The sequence below is a fragment of the Canis lupus genome, chromosome 16 (genome assembly GCF_048164855.1).
Source record: "Canis lupus baileyi chromosome 16, mCanLup2.hap1, whole genome shotgun sequence".
NCBI classification, from domain to species: domain Eukaryota; kingdom Metazoa; phylum Chordata; class Mammalia; order Carnivora; family Canidae; genus Canis; species Canis lupus.
In genome coordinates, this window is record NC_132853.1 from 47783159 (window position 1) to 47804505 (window position 21347).

At 38.6% G+C, this 21347-nt stretch overlaps 1 protein-coding gene across 1 annotated transcript in view; it reads left to right on the plus strand.

Moving 5' to 3' along the window:
- The window catches only part of PITPNC1 (phosphatidylinositol transfer protein cytoplasmic 1), a 256274-nt gene extending 239245 nt beyond the window's left edge, over nt 1-17029 (plus strand). Inside the window, exons 9-11 of the mRNA XM_072781098.1 lie at nt 2494-2557; nt 12554-12672; nt 16889-17029. Coding sequence (XP_072637199.1) covers nt 2494-2557; nt 12554-12672; nt 16889-16894 — 189 coding nt within the window. The 3' untranslated portion in view covers nt 16895-17029. The remainder of the gene's footprint in view (nt 1-2493; nt 2558-12553; nt 12673-16888) is intronic.
- Nucleotides 17030-21347: the final 4318 nt, after the last annotated feature.

The window sequence follows — 21347 nt, forward strand, 5'->3', positions numbered from 1 at the left end:
TTCCAGATAGGCTGGATATCTGTTTATTTTTCCACTTAAAAACTGATAAAAAATAGCTTTCTGAAATTCTTCCAGGGGCACTGGAATTTAACAGTAATGCACTGAGCTTTGTGTTACTTAGATGGATTTGTCTACTGAGATTGGAGGCCAGTTGTCAACAAAATGTATAAATTTTGAGGTCCAAGGAATAGAATGAACTTGGGCTCGTGATAATCGCAAACCCTAGAACAGATTTGAGAGCTTTGATGTTTTCTTAAACAGAGAAGTGTATCAATCTGCTGCTGCACTCCAGAGCCCATTCTACTCAACCAGAAGTGGAAGCTGAGTGAGACACAGAGAAGTCAAGTTTTGAGGGACCACCTTAACCCCTGTTGTGTCCCAATTTATTAAGCAGGAACACACTTCCAGAGTAAATATCTTCCATCTTCAGCTCTGTCTTAGACTGTATCTTCCTTGACTTCCTGTAGCATCTACCCCCCTTATTTAATATTTTATTTATTTATTTTAGAGAGGATGTGAGAGAGAGAGCAAAGGAGGGTGGCGGGGGACAGAGGAAGAGGGAGAGTCTTAAGCAAACTCCACACTGAGCTTGAAGCCCAACTCCGGGCTTGATTCCACAACCCTAAGATCACTACCAGAGCCAAAATTAAGAGTCAGGCATTTAACTGACTGAGCCACCCAGCCACCTCACCCCTGCCCCTTATTTTTTAACCCCAAATGATCTCTTATCAAGTCACCACATAGTTCATTTGGCATATCCTCCTTTCACGAAGCCTATTTACACTGCCATGGGGCTCACTGTGTTTCTTTTCTCGCAGTTGACTTTGGCTAGTTTTGAGATTCTGTTTCTTTAAAATACCTGTAGGAATTGTGCTCTAGTAAAAGGCATTCCTATTGCCCGTTTCCAAATATAAGGAAGTGTTATCAACACCCCAAAAACACACCTGCTCTGGCACATGAGTCGCTAATGAGTATATGAGGCGAGTATTTGCATGGTTTTAAAGTACCAGTGCCTTTCTCTAAACACCTTTGTTTTTTAAGAATCTATTCACAGTTATGGGGGGAAAATGTTCGAAAGCGAGCCATTAGCACATTATTGAATTCTTGTTTCCAGCAGACAGCTGTGTTGTGCTTAATGTAATAGGGTATATTTTACTGATGCCCCAATGCTGTTCTTTTCATTTCCATGAATTTGACACAGTCAGCACTCAAGTGGTTATGGTTTCATGTTGTTTCTTATTTTCATGACATATTTCCTCCTTCCAAATCATAAAAGCTTCACTAGATATCCAGAGGCATGGAGAAATAAACACATCATTATAAATGCTTCCCTTGTTTCTGCAAATGCACCAGATTAAAATCTTTCATTTATTGAAACGTGCCTGAACCTTTCATGAGAGGTTTTTGACAATAGCCGGATTTGTTTGGCAGGAAGAAAGGAATGTTGAAGGGAGTGCGTGAGTATCTAAGAAACATAGAACCACATATTTATAGAGGACACGAAGAATACCATAAAACACACACGCACATGCACACAAACTATATAGTTATCTTTCTTAGTCTTCTAGGGCCATTATGTGTCACCATAAGAAACAATTTTATTCCTTTGTCTCTTCAGGCTTATCATTACCATTATGTTCTATTCTAATTGAGATCTCTTTATTTCATCTTTGTCAATAATAGTTGACTCGAGGCCCCTGGGTGGCTCAGTCAGTTAGCATCTGCCTTCAATTCAGGTCATGCTCCCAGGGTCCTGTGAGCAAACCCTACATAGGGCTCCCTCTCAGCTCGGAGTCTGCCTCTCCCTCTCCATCTGCCTCTCCCTCTCCAACTGCCTCTCCCCCTGCGCATACTCTCTTGTTCTTTCTCAAAGGAAAAGTTAACTCATTCATAAAAAATAAAATACAATACCAGTTGACCAAACTGCTTTTTTCCCCTTTCTACTACATGGAAGTCACACCCAAAAAGATATTTACTTATCTTATATCCCATACCTTCAATTACCAAAAGATAATAATAATAATTTGACCAATATGTGCCATACTTCATCAGAGAAGAACAGAAGTCACTTGCTACCCAGAAAAGCGTTTCTAATTTCCAACATCCATGACTTCCTAGCACCAGTGAGACACACCTTCCCACAAGTGAAAAGTTGAACCTGATTTAGATAAAGATAAGTGAAGAGAAAAATCTCAAGATGATTAGCCCAGAGATTCATTCCAGTCATTGCTGTGAGACTGCCAAGCAGTTGCCCTTCATGTGTGTACACTCCCAGTCCAACTTTCAATTAAGATGAAGAGATTAATTTCAGCAAGTCTAGGACACCATGAAAGGGCCGAGGGTGAGCGAGCCCATCATCTGTGTATGTGAGACTGTACTTGCCATTACATGGACAGAGGGATTGAGGAATTTGTAATTGCCAGGATTCCTAGAATTGGGAACAATCTATTTTCCAGGTAGTTTTAATCAAACATGGTTCTTCTGCTTTTTTAGGTGGTCCGAGATATTCTGCTGATTGGACATAGACAGGCTTTTGCATGGGTTGATGAGTGGTATGGTAAGTCACCCTCCCCAAAATAACTTACAGAACAACTTCATAACATGTTGATTTGGGCGTCAGTCCATCTGGCTTCAGATGCTACCTAGAAAGACAACAACAAAGGCAGGACTATTGCCCCCTAAAGTGGAAATAGCACAGTCTATGGAACATAATGAGGAAGAATGTAATGATAGAAGCTTGGTCTGAAATAACCATGATACAGCTGACCCTTGAACAACACGAGTTTAAACTGTGTGAATCCACTAATATGCAGATTTTTTTCAGTAAGTACAGTACTATAAATGTGTTTTCTCTTCCTTATGATTTTCTTAATAAAATTTTCTTTTCTCTAGCTCACTTTATTGTAAGAATATAGACTTGATTACATATAACACAAAATAGATGTTAATCCACTGCTTATGTTATCAGTAAAGGCTTCTGGTCAACAGTAGGCTATTAAGTTTTGGGGAAGTCAAAAGCTATATGTGGATTTTCAATTTGGTGGGGGAGAGGGTATAAGTTAGCGCCCCTAATGCTCTTATTGTTCAAAGGTCAACTGTACTTCTTATTTATTAGTCATAATAAATAGGACCTCAGTATGTTTGATGCTGGCATACTGATAACACAGAGCTCCATGATTCTCTGTTGGAGGGGTTTGAAACCCATCCTAATTTATCCCAAACTTTGATTCAAGATCAAAACTATCTGAAGCATCATATCAAGTAAAAGCAGTCCTTTGATTCAAAGAACACTTGAAACACTCCCTCACCAAAAAACATAAGGATTCTGCAAGAATTCAAAGGCAGAGACACCGGTACCCCTTCATCCTGAGACTACTGTGACTTTTTTTTCTTTTCTTTTCTTTCTTTTCTTTTCTTTTCTTTTCTTTTCTTTTCTTTTCTTTTCTTTTCTTTTCTTTTCTTTCCTTTTCTTTCTTTCTTTTCTTTCTTTCTTTCTTTCTTTCTTTCTTTCTTTCTTTCTTCTTTCTTTCTTTCTCTCTCTTTCTCTTTCTCTTTCTCTCTTTTCCTTTTTTCATGATTTGGGAAGAGCTAAACAAATTCTGCACGTGTCCAATAAATGAAAACCAGGTTTGCTTCATCCCATGATGGATGGACCACCCTTTCCAGATCCTCAGCACTGTCATTTGGTCCACATGAATCTTCCTTATGCCCAGAATCAGTCATCAGAGGCTAGTGTCCTTGACTATAAATAGAAACGAACACACCCAGTTGGTGACTTGGGTTAGATCTGATTGTCTAATAAAATGCCCTCCTCCTTGGCCTCTTCCTAAGTCACATTGAATTTGTTCTGAGAGTAACCTAGATTACATTTTGGTGCTTTTCTGTCATTGTTCCACGAATCCCTCCCTCTTCTTAGCTGAAGGTTATCAAATTTAAAGTGAAAAGCTACATTGGACTGAATGGGTAAACACAACGATGCTGTTAGCTATTTCTGAGCCACATGTAAAAGACATGGTTCTGGAAGTTTGGGTTTTTTTGTTTTTAATTTTTCCCAAAATTAAATTAAAATTTAATTTTCATCTGTGTCTTCTGAAGAGCAAGTGCATCCTCCTGGGTTTGTCTGAAGGCAGACCTCTGGAAGAGCTTTCTTTTGAAAGATTGTCATTTGCTCTTTCTTACCACACACTCCCGGGATTCTGTTCACATGCAGCAGGTACACTAGCTTGCCACATTTTCATGACATCTCACCAAGACCTATTTCTGATTGGCTTTCTGAGGCTGGTAGAGGGAGAGACTGCTGTGATGACTTCCCCTGATTATGAAACAAATTTTTCTCTGTTTGTTTGTTTGTTTGTTTTCCAGGGGATCTTTCCTCAGATTCTTAGAGAGGGAGCAAAGATGCAAAAAAGCCTTAAGAACTGGTCTCTCCCAACTTGAGCTCCTCAAAGCTCACGGTGTCCTTGCCACCAACACTAAGGGAATATCAAAAGGATATTCAAAGAATAATTGGCAAATAAATGGGGGACCTAAAGGGCCAACAATCTACCACTTTGAAGACCAAGAGACAGGCCACTTTGATAGATTTCTCTCTAATGCCAGAGAGGACTTGCCAGAAAAGGCAGCATCAGAAACAGTAGCTGGGTTCCTGATTAAGAGGACCAAATACCTGAAGACTGTTGATCAGAAAAGGTTTGAGCATAGCATAGGCAGGATATAGGGGAAAAAAAGATGTGGGTGGGCATCTAATAAGTGAATGGCTGGGGTACAAAAAATGGAGGCCGACTCTTTTCTTTCATGCCAGGGCATGAAACCTTAGAGACTTTTAGTCCAAAAAAAAATTCGTCAGACCATGAGAGAGGCCCAAAGCGAGACTAATGAATGCATCAGAGGAAAATAGAGGCCTCCAGTCCTGGAGAGCTCTCAGAGGAGAACACCTACCTATTTACTCAGGATGAGTTAGGTAGACACATTAACTCAAGGAGTCTATTGACAAAAAGCCTTTCTGTATGTGAGTGCAAAAAAACTGTGTGGTTTACTGGATATAGATCATGGGGGAGCCAAGTACTCCCCAGAGAAGGTCTCCACCCCCTGAGTACACAATCTTAGCTCCCACCAAAATAAGCAGCCTTTTCACAGAGTAAGGGGGGCCAAGGGGGAGGGGTGTCTAAGAACCATGCCATCAATTTCATGTAAATTACTGGCATCCTTGTCCCTAACTGAGCTGCTTGCCAGGAAAACAGTGGCTCCTTCCTTACACAGAGGCAGACACTCAGTCAATCAAATGAATGGAAATAGCCCTGCCCACAGACTGCCTTCTGAGCCCCTTGCTCAAGGTAATGCTTGGGACTGTGGGCCTTGCAGGGGAAAAAGGTTTGTCACTGTCCGCCTTCAATTTTGGCTACCTGAAGTTGCTTATTTTTCTTTAGTCTCTATGGGCTCAGTGAGGCTCTCATTAGAAAACACAGAAAAGGTCCAAAGTTTAAAAAAAAAAAAACGACAAAAACCTTTGCCTATAGTTTACAGCGCTTGTGCAAAGTGAGGTCCCCGGCCAGCAACATCAGCTCCCACCTTGGGGACTTGTTAGAAATTCAAATTCTCAGGCTCCACTCCAAACCTACAAAATCAGATACTCTGGGGGGTCTAGCCCAACAATCTGTGTTTTAACAAGCCCTGCAGACGATTCTGATGCTGGCTAAAGTTTAAGAATGGCTTTAAATCAGATTAGACTGTAAGGACAGTTTAATTACTTCGGTCCAAACAGATTAACATAGAGAGTGGGAGATGTCTTCTGGGCCAACTGGAAAGCTCTGATGCCTTGTGAGAATTAGAAAGACATCCCTCTGGGCAGATTCAGCAGGTGCTCTCAGTTTAGGGCTGAATTCTAGTCCCATTGACCTCCTGGCTCTGTGTTTGTACCTTATAGAAACTATACCCCATAGGCTGTGGCACTCCTTGGATGTCTTTCTCCCTAATTAAGCTAACCACCTCCAGTGTTTAATTAAGAAGGTGGGGGGTGGGGGGGAAGGATATTGTAGATGGTGGTTGATCTTCGCTTACCCAAGGATTAATTTGTATCATTTCTTAGTTTGAGCATATGGCTGTCACATAACTAATTCCGTAAACAAATTTTATTCTGCTCATGTTCCTTGTAAAGTATAACCATGTCCATTGTTGGAGGAGTGGAGGGTTTTTTTCAAAGCCTTGATTGGTCTTTATCCATGAGCCTTAGGTCTCTCCTGCATGACTGGAACACTAATCAGAGAAGAAACAACACATTTCAGAAGATGGGGTAATAGGGGGGTGGATAAAAATAGGCAGCCCAGCTTCACAAAAGCATAGTTTTGTTTCACAAATCTGACAGTATTTTGAGAGAGGAACAAAGAGAATTGCCAGAGGGAGGCTGTGATTGAGTGGAACCTCATGAATGTCGTTGAAATCCAGACCCTTCCAAAAAAGAATAGAGGGGTAGTTCTGGTTTATATAGATGAAAGTCCCTCATAAAAGTGACTTAAAATTATTCTGGAGTCTCTAGAGCTGGCCTCATAATGAATGAAGCAAGCTCAAGGTGGGGAAAGAAGCCTACTTAGAGACCAGCATTAGCTGGTTGAATTCACCAAGTCAGCATTTTCCAAAGGTCTCCAGATTCCTGAAACGCGAATAGCTTAGCTTCTCATAAGATTTTCAAAAGAAATCTGTGACTCTCCTCTACCTCCCCAAATTAAGAACAATGAAGAAAAATCATAACTTTACATTGCAATTCTAGATCTTATTGGTCGGGATTACACGGAAAGAGTACTCACCAAGATTTGAGGATTGGCTACTTTCACTACAAAAAGTGGAGCCACCCCCAGCACTTTAGTGCTGCCTTTAACCCAGGTTGTGATCCTGAAGACCCAGGCTCAAGTCCCACATCAGATTCCCTGCATGGAGCCTGTTTCTCCCTCTGCCTGTGTCTCTGCCTCTCTCTCTCTCTCTCTCTCTCTCTCTCTGTCTTTCATGAATAAATAAAATCTTAAAAAAAAAAAAAGTGGAGCCACCCCTAAGCTATTTATAACAAGCATGTATTGAATTCATAATAATTGTAAAGAGGTTTAAAAAAAAAAAAAGGCGAATCTTAAAGGATGACTTCCATTTTTGTTAGAACCAAAGTATCAAATCTCATTCATGGTTACTGGAGCTTACCCCCACCCCAAACCCAACCACTTGTTCAAGACTTCCATTTTGACTTAGTGTAAGAAAAAAATTACTTATTTTAGGCAGAGGATACTAGAAGTGAAGAGAAAATGTTTGTAGAAAGAAATAAACAGGTGGCATTGGACAGGTCATTGAATTAAAGTATATAACTCTTTTTTTTAAGTTTTATCTGCTGCAACTATGAAAACTCTTGCTTGTAAACATTGTGTTCCATGGCATCTATAGTTTCTCTGTATGTTCTACTGACTCCTGTCCTTTCAAATATATGCTCTTGCCTCCACAAACTGTGAAGTCAACCTGCCTTCTTTAAAAACTGAAGTGATTGAAAGAAAACTGCCACCATAAGCAAAGTTGCAAGACTTGAGGACAAGATCTTTGTAACATAGGTAGCCAACAGAGAACTAATGTCTATAATGTATACAGAGATCCTATAAATTAAAAAATCCAGCAACTCAATGGAAAAAAACGTAAAGAACGTGAATAGGTAAACCATAGAAGAAACATAAATGGCCAATAACCTTGGTACTAGTCACATGAAATACAATGAAAACAATATATGACATTTGTTTATCTGATAGCAAAAAATTTAAGATAATGATAATATCCAGTTTGGGATAAGGTGGAGTACAAATAAACAGTTTCTATAAAAATGCTAAGTACAAATAATCTATGATCCAGCAATTCCACTTATAGAAATTTATTCTTACGGAATAGACAGGTACTCATGAATATAGGTGCAAAGCTATTCAGTGTATTGTTATTTATAAAAGCTAGAAATTAGTCTCAGTATAAATGTTTATTAACAGGAATATGATCAAATAAATTATGATAAACACATACTGTGACTATTATTTTCAATAGTTAAAAAGAATAAGGTAGTTCTAGGGGCGCCCAGCCGGCTCCCATCAGAAAAGCATGTAGCTCTTGATCTCAGGGTCGTGAATTCAAGTGCTGTGTTGGGTGTAGAGATTACTTAAATAAACTTAAAAAAATTTTTTTAACTTAAAAAATAAAAAGGACAATATGTGTAGTATATATGGTATGGTATACTACAGTATGATTCCATAAATGTAAAAATAGATGAGATTATATCTGTGTGCAGTAATATACATGTGAATTCATAGAAAAAAATCTGGCAGTCTGAACCTCAAACGCTTAACTCAGTGGTTACATCCAGAAAGAACAAGATTAGTTGGGAGAGGGTAAGAGGAATTAAACTCTTTTCTCAATATAAATCAGCACTATTTGAATTATTTCTCTGGAACATAATTCATGCATCACTTGATTGATTCAATAAATAATCACTGAAACCCTTTTATTATTTTTTTTAAAAAGCAGAAAATGGGGATGCCTGGGTGGCTCAGCAGTTGACCATCTGCCTCTAACTCAGGGCGTGATCCCAGAGTCCTGGGATCGAGTCCCACATCGGGCTCCCTGCATGGAGCCTGCTTCTCCCTCTGTCTGTGTCTCTGCCTCTCTCTCTGTCTCTCATGAATAAATAAATTATTTTAAAAAAATAAAATAAAAATAAAAAGCAGAAAATGATTGAAGCAGACCAAGACTCACAGAGTAGAGGTATATTTTGTTCTTAAATGAAAGTCTTTATGGGATCCCTGGGTGGCACAGCGGTTTGGCGCCTGCCTTTGGCCCGGGGCGCGATCCTGGAGACCCGGGATCAAATCCCACATCGGGCTCCTGATGCATGGAGCCTGCTTCTCCCTCTGCCTATGTCTCTGCCTCTCTCTCTCTCTCTCTCTCTCTATAAGAAAGAAAGAAAGAAAGAAAGAAAGAAAGAAAGAAAGAAAGAAAGAAAGAAAGAAAGAAAGAAAGAAAGTCTTTAGTTCATGGTTGAGGAAACCAAAGCAGATGCCTCAATTAACAAATCCCCTGGTGTCCAGAGCTTCTTTGACAAAGCCGGTTTCACAGTAGAGGTGGAGGTTCGGACCTCAGCCGAGTCATCTGGCAGAGGCAGTTCTACGCAGGCCACATTCAGTGTGACCTTCACTTGGCTGGAACAGGAGAAATAGGATCAGCTCTCCCCTCATCTGAAGGAGAGTAAGAAAGAGAAGGAAAGAAATCAGCTCATAAGAGGGCAAAGAAAAGAAATCTGTACCACTGAAGTGTAACGAAGAAGATATTCATACCCCCAGGATACTTCCCAGTGCTGATCATGTCAGATATAGTCCTAGATCTATAGATACAGATAGTCTCCAGCAACCTAGAGTCAAAGATACTATGATGTACCTTTCTTGCCAGCAGAAATATCATACTTACAGTGTTCTCTTAAATCAGAGAATTAGCCCAGTGTTACTTGTTTAAAAGCTTTTATTTGAGAAACCTTCTTTAAAAAAAAAAAAGTAAATTATGATCTTTCAAATCTATATACTAAGGGGTGATTATTAGTTTATTTGCAAAATAATGGACATGAGTTTCCTTTAAGAGTTTCTTTGATACACCTAAGTAGTTGTTCGCTGGAAGCAAAGAGGTCTGAATCTAAACTGTTAGAAGTCATTGTCTGGTCATTGAAAATCAATCCATAATGAAGATGAATCATCTCTGAAAGTATAATCTGTCATTGGACAGTGCAATTGAATTTACTAAAAAAATTGATTCCTGTATAGATTTTGAGGTAATATACTTTGCAAAAGCAGGACATAATGTGTTTTACCTGATAACCTAAACAGAAATATTTTCATTTGATTAGGCTTTCCATGAATTACTAAGAAATATTGAAAATATTTACATCATTTCCATAAGCATGTACGATACGTGGGGAGAACTCAGGATTCGGACCAACTTATTTTCCTTTCTCAGTAAGGGACCCAATTACTACCATCTTTTTAAGAACCACTTTACTAGAAATGTTCATTTTGATATATTCTATTTTTGAATTTTTTTTTATTTTAGTTGCAATTTTCTGAAACTTTGTTTCATAACTCATTTTAACAACAACAACAAAAAAGATCATGCTTCTGGAATGAGCAGAAATTGTAGAAAACTATTTTCTCCTTACCAATTCCAAACTGATGGTATTTGACCCCAAATAATAGATTTTAAATAATGTCATTTTTTCATTCTTTCATAAGTACAGCATATTTGATGTAGAAAATACAAACAAAAGGAAGAAAATGAAAATGATCTATAATTCCAATTCCTCAAAACAATTAAGATTTTGAAGTGTATCCTTTTAGTTTTTTTAACATGTATATAATCATCAAAGATGATTTCATACAATGCATACAGTTGTTTTACCTCCTATTTTTAACAATATACCAAAGAACATTTCTCTATAGTGTTAATAAATATTCTTCTACATAATTTTTAATGGTAGCATAGTACTGTCAGTCCCCTGGGTTCTTTCCCATTTTGCACTGTTATGAACAAGGCAGTAATGAATATCTTTGTTGTTAAATCCTTCTTCACATCTACAAAATTGAGACATCTTTGAAAGCACACGGTCACACACTTTAAGCCCTTCTCTTAACATTGAGCTAATTAAAAATAAAGAACGTTTTCTGTTGGGATTCACTAGAACAAAGAAACTAAATGCTTTGTTTTTGTTTTCCAAATTACTGTCATGCCAGTTGGGGAAAGGGTGTGGAGGGGGAGAAAGTGTCTAATGAACATTATGTATAGAGGAATTTCTCTGAATCCTAAACTTCTGGCTTAAAAATGAGCTCAGTACTCATTCCAGGTGTATTTGTGTTTAAGAAATTTTGATAACCAGCCACTGGAATTAAAGTGATTGCATTGAATGAATATGCTCTTATTGTTAACTATGATACATTTGTTCTAATTACAAAGCAGCATGTGTTTGTTGCTTTCTAGTTACCTGGATGAAAAGCATGCTCTTTGCTTGGCCACACTGCTGCTTAGCATCCTTGATACTTACATTGCTTATGGACAACATTTTTGATCTACGGTTTTGGGGGTGGGATGTTGGGGGATTAGCAGCTAAATAAAATAGCCCGGGTCTGGATTTAGAGCCGCCCTCCACATCTTGGCCCCAGACCACACTGAACTGAATCATAAAGTTCTGGCACATGTGCCCTGTGGAAATGAAGAGAATCTCACATGACATATATGGATTGATATAAAAAGACACCAAACCACATGATGCAGGAAATACTTAAGGAGAAATTTCCAGCTGTGACTACCGGCTCTAAATCCCCACCAAGCTAATTCGTGATCAGGGTGGTCGAATAACCAATTATTCAAGCATACTTTCGTTGTAGAGAGGCATGAAGTTAAATTCTGCCTTGAGAACAACAAAGGAATGCCTGTCTGGGAAAGTTGCTGATAGAATGTTGTATAATAACCAAAGAGCGGGTGGGGAGTGGAGGATAACACAGCAGACGTATTTAAAGTGAGAATAATTGTTATTTTAATGCATTTTGAATACTGAAGATAGATGGGTTCTTTAAGTTTTTTATCAGTTGGATTTAGACAGGGTTTCCCAACCTTGGCACCATTGACCTTTTAGACTGGATACTTCCCTGTTGAGAAGGGGAAGGTGCTGTGCATTTGGGTAGGTTATTCTGTGGCCTAGCTGGCCTCTACCTACTAGATGCCAGTAGCACCCCCACCCCAGTTGTGACAACCAAAAACTGTCACAAAAGTGTCCCCCATTGGGAACCACTGGATTAAGAGATCATTATCCTAAAATGCTGAAAAACTACAGATTCAGGCCCAAAATCATAATGTCATGTGCCATTTTATTTATAGATCAGTGTGGGTGGAAGTAGTGCCAGCCATCTCCAAGCTGTTAGACTAGACTTGAAGTTTGATATAGACCCGCACTCTCTGACACCATGAATTCTGTGCAGAAATACATCTCTGTGGGAGCATTGCAACCAAGTATCCCTTGTACCAGTAAACATCATTTATCTGCCTTCTATGTCATGTCTCCTGTACTAGCAATGAAAGTGTCCTTTCTATTGTCGAATGCATTGATTTAAAGAATCTCCAAATCTATTTGAAAGGTATATGGGAGGTAAGTATTAAAACAAACAAACCTGACCCTGTCCCCAAAGGGATCTTCTAAGAATGCTTTAGGAGATCTCAGGCTATGGCAGTGCCCACGTGCTAATACTTTCTACCCATCTAGCTGACTTTACAAGATTCACCCCCTAAATAATTTCCACTCTTCTCTGTTCTAAGACTATTTCCACTTAACTTCCTTGCACTCACTCCCCCTTTGGCTGGTCTAGCTAACTTTATGACGTACTCTTCATAAAGTTAGTGAATTCCCTGCTTTTTAAACCTCTCTTTGGCTTCTGCTACCATCTTTCCCTAAAGTCTCCCCGTTGAAAGTCTGCATTTAATAACAGTAGTTGCCAACGTCTTGACCTTTTTTCAGATATGACAATGGATGATGTTCGGGAATACGAGAAAAACATGCATGAACAAACCAACATAAAAGTTTGCAATCAGCATTCCTCTACTGTGGATGACATAGAGAGCCATGCCCAAACAAGTGTATGTAGAATTTTTAAAACATGTTGACCACCCTTTACTGAATGTACACATAAACTGATCTTTGAAATACTGCAAACATTCAGTTCTCAGCTTTCCACAAAAAGCATGTCTCGTCACCCAGAGACTATTGGTGTAGAACCTGAGCTAGGTCTAAACTGGACAGTGTCATCTCTCCTTTCTAGATTTTTCCATTCTTAAAAAAGCCGCTGGATTTGGGGGTTGTTCCTCACTCATAAAAACCCAAGAACATGGAGAGTGGAAACATTTGTGGCTGGTGAATGGCCTATACCATGAAAGAAGAGAAGGGTCAAAACAAGTGTCATATGAAAACTAGAATATCATGACAGTAACTTTTAAAAATATAGTTAACACTCAAGTTATTCCTTCAAGGGACAGCTTGTGTCTCATCTGGTGTTTTAGATTTCTTTACATTTGCTTTGAAATGCTTTCTGTGGTTCTTTCTAGTTATTGTAGCCAATCCGTTCCTTTTCCTTAGGTTAATCTCCAGATGGGGCCTCAGTCTGTGCACACACAGTTGCTGAGCAGTGAAGGTGTGGTGAACTGGGAATGTGCTGGGCCATATAGCACATCTAGCCTGGGACTTGAGATGCAGAGAGCCACAGGTTATTTAGTGGCACATCAGAAATTGAGAGCTAACTGTATTGTGCATGCCAGTATTTTAAATAGAGTTATCTCTCAATCATTCATGCTAACGAAGAGGAGATAAGGCAACGGAGAAAATGTGATCATTAAGTCGTTATTTGTGTGTGTCTTTGGCCAGAGCTGTGATCTCTTTGGGTATCAGCTTGAGCCCGCATATCTGCAAGCCCATGCCCCAGAACAGCACATATTATTAGAGTTTTAAGAAATTGATAACATAGGTAAAGAAAATTGAGCAACCGCTATTGTTGTACATGGGTGCTTTAGAATTGTGAAGAAGATCTTTTGGTTGCCCTTTGGATGTTTTTGTTCAGTTTTTAGAGCATGTATGAGAAGTGTGCCCTGCAAGGCTCCTGTGCATGTGGTTACCCTTGAGGCTCAAATGGCCCTGACTCTTCCTCTCCACAGTGCATGCAGTGATTGAATTTGCGCAAAGCTGTTGTTGGGTCAGGTTAACTGTGGTGTTCCTCACTATACACAGGCCCATCCAACAGGACTCTCCTTTTCCTTCAAACCCTGTGCTAACATTTAGAAATGCTCATTAAGGAAATTGTCCTTGAAAGTCCATCATTTTCAATTCCCTTTTCTTTTGGAATGTTAGACTCTAGTTCCCCCCCATCCCTCCCCGGCAGCCCTCTGAAAGCTGCTTGCTAGAAGTGTGATCAGACAAAGGAAGCCAGAAGCAAGGGGGAGATACCACATTCCAAAGGATTCTAAGCACCCGGCTTTTCTCATTCTAAGCTCTATGGTTTATAGCTTAAGGCTCTAAAGTTCTCTTTCCATTTTACTGCCATTATTACTGTTAGAACATCAGTTTACTGTGGTACCTAGACAGTGGTACCTAGAATGGTTCTCCCATGGGAAAGCCCCATGCATTCTCTGGCTGCAATTCACTGTCGGTCCCATGACTTCAGTGTAAGAGATGCCTATCTCCTCAGAAGTTACACAAAGTGGTTATTTTGAGTGCTTACGACATTTCCCTTAGTCTTTGGAATTCTATCAAATTGAGGATCATTTATTTTTCCATTGTCTTTCTTCGCTATGGTAATGAAAAACAGTTGAAATCAGGAGGCTGCTGTCCATCACAAATAAAAACTGCATGGGTGCTCGATAAAATGTAAATCCTCAAGCTGAGTAGGGACACATTAGATTGGAATTATGCAAAATTAACATCCATGAACATGGCGATAAGAAAGTAAGTCTCCTCCATTGAGCAGTTTCAATGCCTTCAAAGACGGGAACTTCTAAGAGACTCTGGGAATGTAAAATCGAAATTCTGTATTTTGGATGATTTCTGCCCCCTGCTGGGTATATGGAGTAGAGCTTTATACTCTGCCACTTGTTTAAAAAGTCTAATTTTTTGAGGATGTTTATTTATTATAACAGAATATACCCGATTCACTAAAATTTTCCTGAGTCTCAATTTTACTTTGAAGAGCATACTTCTTTTTTAAAAACCTAATCTCCTTTCTTAGCTTGTTTAATAGTCTTAGTATTCTTTAAAATGGTAAATTTATAGGTACAATTTTCCTTGTTATATTCTAAATTTCATATCAATACAATCATGATATTTTATTTTCTTTGAAACAATTCTTACCTTTCATAATATTTTAACAATTGCTCCCAAGAAATCCTCTTAAGGATTTTGGTTTTTGAAAAATATTTCTGACAAATGAACATAGGGGAAGGGAAGGAAATATAAAATAAGATAAAAACAGAAAGGGAGGCAAACCATAAGAGACTTAACTCTAGGGAAGAAACGGGGGGTTGCTGGAAGGAAGACATGGGGGGGTGTGGAGGGAGTAGGAGTGGGGTACTTGGGCGGTAGGCAGTAAGAAGGGCACCTGATGTAATGAATGAACACTGGGTGTTATATGCAACTGATGAATCACTAAATTCTACCCCTGAAACTAATGATACACTATTTGTTAACTAAATTGAATTTAAATTTTAAAAATTTTGGAAAAAAGAAAAATATTTCTGGTTTGCTCATGGCATAATGTGACTTTATACATATTACATATACATCCTAATGATTAATACCATGTTATGAATATTCATTCCATAGTTAATATTTCCAAAGTGGATATATTGCTTCGTGTTAGTTTATGCAATATCATCTAAGGAAGATTCCAGCACTAGATTCATGGGAGAGGGCAAGAATGAAAAATAGGTCTGTGGGAAGCAAAAGTACATGTAGAAAATCCATGGGCAGCAGATTTCCCCTTTTACTCAAAGACAAACCCTTAGGCTTTCACTCAGTGCTTTTTCTAATAAGCCAAGTTCCTGGTTTTCTGTTACCAGTAAATAAATATGAGAAAGGATACCAAGGTTAGCCAGAGAGTAATTAATAGGAACCATAACAATAGTAATAGAGTTTCTGAGAATGAGAGAAGAGTTTTCAAACTATTAAAAAAAACAAATACGTCCTGATTGAGAAATCATCACAGTGTTGTAGCACAATGATGTATTTTCAATACATTATGTCTAAATGGTAGCAATATATAATACATCCAATATATTGGGGGCGGGTGCCCCACTGGTTCAGTTGAAAGAACATGAGACTCTTGGGGTTGTGAGTTCAGGTCCCACATTGGGTGTAGACATTACTCAAAAATAAAATCTCTTTTAAAAATAAATAGATAAAATAAATAGATAGATAGATAGAGAAGTTAGGGAAATTTTTACATTTTAAAAATATACATATTTTTTACTTTTTCACTTAATAAAAACCTTTTAGGTATTTAGGAAATCTACATCACCTGATAATTCCTCTTAATGAGGCATCACTGAATTTATTTCATGAATTGCCAATTAATGTTTTTTTTTTTTCTTTTATATTTCCTTGGGAAAAAATGGTTTTATTTTTCTTGGCTTGCTTTAGGATAATTAGCAGGGTTTATGGTTGTTGTCATTATCTTATTTGTTTTTTTAAGCTAAATTAATTAAAGCACAGCATTTAAACAATCTCAGGATGGGTATACAGTCAGGAGACCAGTAACCCCCAGAATGCAAAAAGTAAATACTGAATAAGAAGAAATTCTGATGACGTGTCTATTTACCCTATAAAGGTGTACTTGTGCTTGCATGCCCTAAAGTAGGTAATAATATGTATCATTTCTGGGTCATTGATTGCTTCAACTACCTTCCCTTTATAGAAAAGATGACTACGTCTAATAATAGCTCCATATACCACAGCATACCAACAGCGTACACACATACACACATGCATACACACGTACACCATATACTTCCCTGGTCTATTTCTGTACTCTCTTGATCCTTTCTTATTCAGAATACTTAAACTACTCACTGAAGAGTGCTTTGGAAAATCTTGGATGGATATTCATAAAGGAATATTTTTTCAGAGGTTTGCCTTAGTAAAAAGAAACAATTTGGGGTTTAACATTTTCAGTGATAATTTGGGTTTGTCATCTGGACAGGCCTCTTTATGATAAGATTCCTGTAGTTTCCTTAAAATCAGGCATAGAGAAATCCATTTGCATCTCTTCTAAATAACGGGTCATTTCTCTTTCTATTTTTTTTTTCTTTGAAGACATGACAATGGATGAAGTCCGAGAATTTGAACGAGCCACTCAGGAAGCCACCAACAGGAAAATTGGCGTTTTTCCACCTGCAATTTCTATCTCCAGTATCCCCCTTCTGCCTTCCTCAGTCCGCAGTGCCCCTTCTAGTGCTCCATCCACGCCTCTCTCCACAGATGCACCAGAATTTCTGTCTGTTCCCAAAGATCGACCCCGGAAAAAATCAGCCCCAGAAACTCTCACGCTTCCAGACCCTGAGAAAAAAGCCACCCTGAATTTACCTGGCATACACTCTTCAGATAAGCCATGTCGGCCCAAATTAGAGTAATTTCATATGAATATCATGGGGTTTTATATTTTCATTTGGGTTTTTGTTTTTGTTTTTGTTTTTTTTTAAAGAATCTTCTGATATAGAAAAAGACTGCTTTGTCCCTCGAACATGTTCCTTCGATCTGAGTGTGCATGTGGTTAAGTAACTTCACATATAATAGGATTCCCTAAGTATGCCACACAGCATCATACTAGATGTAAACTGTAAGACTGGCAGAGGACAGAAGGAATCTTCTGTAGCCACAGCCAGAAACCAGGGAGGAAGAAGCCTTGTTGTTGAACATTTGATGAGGTCGGTGTGGACTTAAAGAGTAAATCAATGAAAACTTCGTGCCACTGTGTTAGAAGGTGTGGTAAAATAGCAAAGTCAATCTCCTCTCATCAAACCTGAAATTCTCAAAAATACTCTCAGGCGTCATATACGTAATTGTTAAATTTCAAACTGCTCATCACCAGTACTTGAAGACTAGTAGTTAACTGAGATTCCTATTTTGGTTATAGTCTGACTCAGGATTTGGGGCCTAATTAACTCTTTAAATTTTTTGAAAATTTTAATTATCAACCTATTGAGGCTCCAAGTGCAATTAATGATAACTTATTTATACCTTTCACAGAATTTAATAAAGATTCCACTTGTTTCCGTCTTTTAATAACTTTCCCCTCTGTGCCCTTGTGGCCTCAGAAATCATTCAGAATTGCCTGGATGAATGTGACCATGACTGGCTGATCTGGAGATGATTTGGTTTAGGAAGCAAGAGGCCCAGGTGAGGCAAACATCATGTTCCTCTACCGGTACCAACAAACCTTGAATTGTCAACTTCTATCATCCATTAAGATTCTTGGCATTTGCAATGAATTGAGTAGAACTCATTGACTATTTGCCCATTCAAAGAAGTTCAAGGGTAGACTAAGCTAACAGGACTTTAACCCTGTCAGAATGTCTGGTTCGGGAACCCTGAAAGAGAGAACTGTCTCCCATCCCCCCTCCTGGTATTACTTTTAATAATATCCAGATTTCCCCGGAACAGATTGCCCAGCACCGGACCTTAAAATGACTGTTGTCTCTCTTGCCCTTACTTGAAATCCAAATATTGGGAATGTCGCAGAAGAGGAGCAAAGACTGTCGAGTGAGAGGAAAGAATGAGCAAAATTGCTGACTCTATTTGTAGAGTAAAAAGGAGGAGCAGGAAAAGATGTCCCTCTGTCTAGCTTGCTTTTCTGCAAGTAGTGGTAATGCAAGATTAGAATCCAGGTTGACGGGAAGCAAGATCGTTCAACCCAAGTGGCAGAAAGCGAACTCTCCTTTGATCTAAAGAGAAAAATCTGCCACCATCGCGCCTCACTGCCTTTAAATGCAGAAGGAAGGGCAAGCAGAATCTAGCATTTACTTTTGTCCTCCAAGAGAGGAAGACAACAAGGCAGTTGGGCACCTCCGAGGCCCCAGCTAGCCTTCCTGACCATAACCTCCAACCTCAGGAAAGGGACCTTCCCAAAACACAGATTCCAAAGGAAACAACATAAACCAAGGAGTATGTCCTCCTTCCCACACAGCCTCTCAGCCAGTGGACCCTGCCTGCTCAGCACGCTACATAGTGTCTTTCAAATTGATAAACTTTCCCATGGTGCAGGCGCTGGTCCCACGAATCCAGCACCGAGTATTCTAAGTCCTACGTCAGACTGTCAAGATCATTTCTTTATCTACAAGTTGCCATTTCGCTTAATAAATAAACCCAGAACTCAAAGGAAACCGGTTGCAAATAGTTTAGATCAACAGTGCATCTCTTCCCTAAGAACGACAGCATCGTAGTAAGAGATCTTTGCATGGTATAGTAGCATGATTTCTGCTTGTGGGAAATCTTAATCTTCTCGAACCCCATGGACTTCTCAATCGTCCCCTCTCCACACAGTAGTACTTAATGAGAATGTTTGGCTTTAGAACACAAAATTCTACTTTCAGAAGACACTGACATAGTACATGTATTTGCTTACCATTTGCCGGCTGAAATCAGGATGGGGTGGGATCATGATTTTTGCATAGAACAGATTTATTTTGTGCAGGTTGTAAACACGTCTGGCACCTAGTTCTCCCATTAACGCCATTGCCATTTTTCCTTTTTGTAAAGTAGCTTTTGCTATCAAGGTCAACGATGCTGTATGCTTCAGAAAGCTAATTTCTGATTTCCTTCTGTGGCTTTTTTTTTTTCTCTTGTAGCCAGTTCAATACCACAGACATCATTTTCAAAGCTGCCGATGATAGCGTGATTCTTAGCCAACAAATGTGTGTGCTCTTAAAGTATGTTCAGTTTTCCCTGTCTACATGTGGTTGTGTGCATTTAAACAGGGTGGGGGGGTGCAAATATTCCTTTAACTGCTTTGAATATTTAATCCAGTCATCACAAGGCATAAATGACTTCAATATTTTATCTGTCTTAATTTTCAAGTGTCATTTCATATTCTCCATACATGAGTTTGTTTTTTGCGGGATACAAGCTTGCGATGAATGTGTATATAGAACATTAATAATTCCTATAAGGATGGAAATTCAAAGGTTGCATGATGGAAACTTAGAAGAAAAAAAAAGCTGAAACTTGAATTTATTAAGCATGTTTGGGGAAAAATAGAATCTTAACTCAGTGCCTCTGTCTGCAATGTGGAAACCTTCAACCTTGGTCACCAAATTGTATTATACCTGTATATATATAAATATAGCATAGTGAATCAGGCACCACCAGTTTTAAGTCTCTGGTAGCCAAATTAAAATAAATAATCCATAGAATAACACATATGTTCACCCCATCTTCATCTCTGATGTTAGTGGAGACCATCAAAATGACCATAAATGTCATTACCTTGGGTGGATTTCAAATTACAAAATGCTCCTGTGCTTTTCGTTGACTGTAATACAGCATCGTTGCTTTGGCTGTGCTTTCCCAGGATAAGAAGGTCTCAGTGTTTTTAGTGCATAAACTTTATCTGAGGTGAGCTCTGAAGACCATTTCATTTTCCTACTGTTGGGCTGAAATAAAACAAAGCAAAAGAAAAGCATAACAACAAAGGAGTCTGTGACATTTTTCCGTTACCACCATAGTAACCCAAACAATAGAAGTTCATTGGTGAACTGATTTACAAACCCTTCTGCTTTGGGTTTGCACCTGTGTGTGGGGAAATGGTTTTAATTTGGGAGTATTTATTAACCATGTTTTGGATTGTGAAAATAAATCTCTAAAGAGCGCAGTTGTGAACAGACACTTAAAAAAACACGAGACCTCCAAAAGAAATATGTGGTTTTCTTTCAAGACACTGTAATAAACAGTGACCTAAGAGAAAAGATTCTGACACTTCTCAGGAAGTCATTTTTCCATGAAGATTTCAAGGCTAATGTATGTATGTGGATTTTTCAGTTTTACTTAATTTAGCATCCCTTCATGGCTCAGAAACAACAAAGCCACTGGCTGGCTTAGGTCAATAGGAATTTTACTTTTCACAAGGGCCAGAGTATAATTTAGTCACATATAATGTGTACTCAGATAATCCAATCGAGAACAATTGTCTGAATAGTTTTAGTCCCTTTCAGAACATCTGACTCTGTAGGCTAGGTGACAGACAACCTGCCATCTGAGCCAGAATTCTTGAAACAAAACAAAACAAAACAAAAGGTCTGTTTAGTGACTGCAATTGATCATAAATAGGCCATTTAAAACTATTCATTCTTGCTGAAACTGAAGTGTAATCAAGAGCACAGTGTTGGCATGCAGAGGCAACATGTCCCAGGTTCTTCTGTGTTCTCCCTTCAAAACAATCTGTTTGCATTTGAAATAGAAGTGTTCAAGCTTTTTAGGAGTTACTTCAATAAGAGAATGTGAATATGCTAAGAACTTTTCAGATGCCGTTATTAATTATTTTATTGTTAACAAGTGCTTTAGGATAAGCCTCTCCATGTTTTTGCTTAAAATTGGGAGTATATCTGTTGAATTGCAAGTCTCCCTTCAGTTTTTATGTATCACCAAGAAGAGATTCTTTGAGCCATTGTTCTGCCTAGGCCACTTAAATGTAGCTTCAAGTGTCACTTTTAGGGTTTACATTTCATGCTGGGATCTTGATTAGTTGCATATGTTGAGTCAAAATACCACTGCCACTGCC